Source organism: Phytophthora parasitica (genome assembly GCF_000247585.1).
Source record: "Phytophthora parasitica INRA-310 unplaced genomic scaffold supercont2.2, whole genome shotgun sequence".
Taxonomy (NCBI): domain Eukaryota; phylum Oomycota; class Peronosporomycetes; order Peronosporales; family Peronosporaceae; genus Phytophthora; species Phytophthora nicotianae.
Window position 1 is genome coordinate 2,738,100 of NW_008648988.1, and position 3,738 is coordinate 2,741,837.

General features: G+C 47.1%; 1 protein-coding gene across 1 annotated transcript; it reads left to right on the plus strand.

The window, feature by feature from the left end:
- Nucleotides 1-616: 616 nt before the first annotated feature.
- On the plus strand, nucleotides 617-730 carry PPTG_20997 (hypothetical protein; the record flags this gene model as incomplete). The annotated part of the gene is made up of 1 exon (XM_008894430.1): nucleotides 617-730. One exon carries the CDS (start codon nucleotides 617-619, stop codon nucleotides 728-730), a length of 114 nt encoding a protein of 37 aa, XP_008892678.1.
- Between the last annotated feature and the right edge of the window lie 3,008 nt (nucleotides 731-3,738).

Here is a 3,738-nt window from a genome sequence, read left to right on the forward strand (position 1 = left end):
GTATTAAGATATGCTCTCTGGCATTTAATCGACCTGTTTATACTTCCTGTGCACACACAAGTCATTCCACTCAGCCATTAGATGGCAAGGTATTTTCAGGGTTAAAGAGCAACTACGAGCGACAATTGAGCATTTTTCGTTTGGTATTTCGTCGTACTCAACCAATAACGTGCGAACTTGCTGCGCTAGATAGTTTTGTGAGGAGTGGCTTGACGGAGACTTGTGGAGATGATCGCATGATGGTAGTTTTTGTACATAAAAGCGTAGCAACGACGGAACCACAATAAACCCGGAGCCGAATGTGTGGAACGGCACCGTGAATGAAGACTACGTGGCCAAAGATTTAGAAGAATTGAAAAATTTCCACTGTCACTTGACATGATGTTCAGTTGCACCATTGGCAGGGTACCCGCTGTGAACGACATGCTCAGAATGTTGTTTGTGTTCAACACGTCATCGTTATGTGAGCGCCAGATCCGATGCCTGAAACGCCAACACCTATCAGCTGAATCAGTTTCCTCAGCCTTTTTTTTTAGGACTCAAGCAGCTTGCACTTCTGACTGCTGAGTCTCCAGATACCAAACGAAAGCGGACGTACGTGGGTGGTGGCATCCTCATGACGAGCTCAGAGATGGTTGAAGATGATGCTACAGTGGAAGCGGAGCGACAGCGAAAGGCTGACGTGATGGCTGCCAGTGCAAAAGCTAGAGCCACCAATGCTCAGGCTTGAGCACTGAAGAAGGCAGAGAACGTTGCTAACGGAACTAGCAAAACACGATCTCGAGTAACAGGATAAATGACATCGAAGACGAAAGCAGAACTGAAACATCGAAAGAAGTCAGCAGGGATGAGGTCATCCGAGGGAGATAACATCATACACCGTCTCCCTTTGGTAACAGAAGCCTCGCTGGATGTGTAGCTAAACTTCAACAGGCAAAGCGCACAGCAATAAGCGCTCGGTTGCTTCAAAACCGTGTATCGATCTGCGCCAGAATGATGGAGAGAGCTTATTGATGCTCCATAGGTCGACTTTGATGTTGCCGTCAGAGAGGATATGTTAACTTTAACTGTGTATACTGTCTGGTGTTTACTGCGATTTCACTTGATTTTTGTATGGAGTTCCACGTGAGGTCCATTTGGCACAAACGGCTAGTAATGGCACTAGGAGCGTTACACTACATTCTTCATCAAACACCAATGTTTGTCTAGCCTTTCCGAATCACACGCGGGTAGCATGGCTAGATAGCACTTTGTCTACTCTTTTGTTTGATACCTCGTATAGCTTCATTAGCCCGCTAGATTACATTTTATTAGCAATTTCAAGAAATGAGTAATCCGTTGCAAAATGTGTCCACTGGTGATACAACATAAAACGAGTAGTGCTCCCAATTCACCTACCACCAATCAGAAGCGCTCAGGTATTGCCGTGCAACTAAACCAGAGATCGACAGTATACGCGCAGGTCAAAGCGCTGAACACTGCTTCTCCTGGCGAAAAACAAAAGTGGCCCCGCCATGCCGGCAAAAACCCTGATGAAGTTAAGCTCAAGAACAGAAAAGCTTCTTTAAAAAAAGTTAAAGAACAAATGGGTAGCCCCAGTTTTTTTATGGCGGAGTGGGCGCATCTTCACATGTGTAGTACAGCAGATAGGTTTTTCGGATTTCGATACCATCACGCACACATTGACGTTATCACAGCAGGGTTTGGATTATTAAACGATTTCTTGTTTTGAAAACGTTTGATCATCAGTTTGATGGGAAAATATGAAAAGGGACGTCTTTTGGCGTTCTTTTAACATCTCGAAGACTTCGAGGACTATCAGGTCAACTCGTCCTTTAAAGCACTGTACACTGACCGACGTGTAATTCGTGGTATTCAAGCGAGTGACGTGAAGCTACCATGCACACGCCGAGAGAGGCACAGAGGTCGAGAATGCATCATTGACAGACAGATTGTTGCCCTTCGCACCAAGGGTGTGCTGAAGATGATACCAAAGCGTCAATTGTCAAGGGGGCAGAAGCTACTGAAAATCATGTGGGTTGTCGACCTGAAGACAGACCACCTTGGTATGTGATCGACTTCCGAGCACGCATCGTGGGCAGAGGCGACAAGCAATGTCCAGGCATGAACTACAAGGATGCAATTTCTCATGTTGATCGCATGGCTACCTTTCAAATGTTTTTGGACGTGTGCGTACTATCGGGCTGACGATCTACCAGGGTGACGTCAATACCTGTTAAAGTTTGGATCGGTTCCACTAGTTAGCGTGTACACCAAATGAGAAAAGGAAAAGTGATTAAATTTGTTTAGCTAACTTTCGTTCTCTCTTTCTCTTTCCCTGCAACTAAAAAGTCGGGCAACTTCCCGTTAATATGCAAAGGCTCGCAGCTCCCTGCTTCTTCATCCTTCTTGGTCTCACGATGTGCGGGTCCCAACTTGATCTTCAACCTCCTTGGTCGTCTTGTCTCAATGTGTATCCTAACAATACCGCCCACCTGAATGCATTGCTGACTATAAAGCTGTAGCTGGGAGATCTAGACGGCTACCCGTGTGAAACGGAAAGGCATAATCTTAATGATCAACAAAGTTCTGTATGGGCTGTAGAGAGGGGGAAAATTAATGCGTACCTAAAATCGTCCTATTCCTAATAAATTGGCCTATACATATTGTGGATTTTACACACGTTTAGGTCAGCGTTAGGCCATTAATATAGACCTGCGAATCCCGAAAGACCACGTTTAAAAGGTCATGGAAGAATTGAGTCTCACAGGTAGTCGCTACACTCCACAGCTGCGCGGCGTTTGCACCACCAACTTCGCTTCGCTCGTGGCGGGCAAGGATCCCGCGCGGATTAGATTGTAAGTTCTTGTTTCGGAACCTACTCGGCCTACGCGCCGTCCCCTGACGGACCTCCGCTGCGCTCCGGTTGTCATGGCGCCTCTCTAAGGTCTCATAGCGTGGCTATGGTCATCCACTTCAGTCCTAATTAATTTCCGGTGGAGGGCTTGCTTACAGTGAAACAGGCAGCCCACGATATCAGAAGTCGGAAACGCGATGGTGACGGCACTAATTAGCGTCTTACACACTGTTCTAGGCTAAGGTTTTGGAATCCATCGTTAGGCCACATCTTTAGGAATAGAGGTACGCATTAAACAAATTTGTGTCGGTCGTCAGCGCGGTGTTGTCCTTGCTGTCGGCGAGTCGTCTGAGCAATACCCCACACAGACAAAGTGTTCTATCGTGAGCTCATAGGCTCTTTGTTGTTTCTGGCCAACAGTAGAAGGTCAGATTTTGCTTACGTGGTCGGCCAATTTGCCGCTTTGTACAGATTCCAACACAGTAGCATATCGGTGCAGCCAAACGCGCTCTGAGGTATCTGGTTGGTATAGAGTCAACGAGTCGTCGACTCGATGGAGACCAGTGCACGGTTCGACAGCACACTGGCCATCGATGGGATCTGTGGCTCGGACGTGGGTAATGATGACCCACATACAAGGAAGAGTATTACGGACTACGTTTTGCATGACACGGGGGGGGGGTCATTTCGTGGGTATCACGAAGTCAGAGCATTATAGCGCAGTCGATCGCTGACGCAAAATACGCAGCAGTGTGGTGAAACGCCAGTTGGCTTTCACAAATAAGAAAACTGATTGATGGGAAATGACCCGATCCAGCCCTGAGACTCATGGTCGACGACGGCGCGTCAGTGATTACGTCATCATCGGTGAAGATTACGCA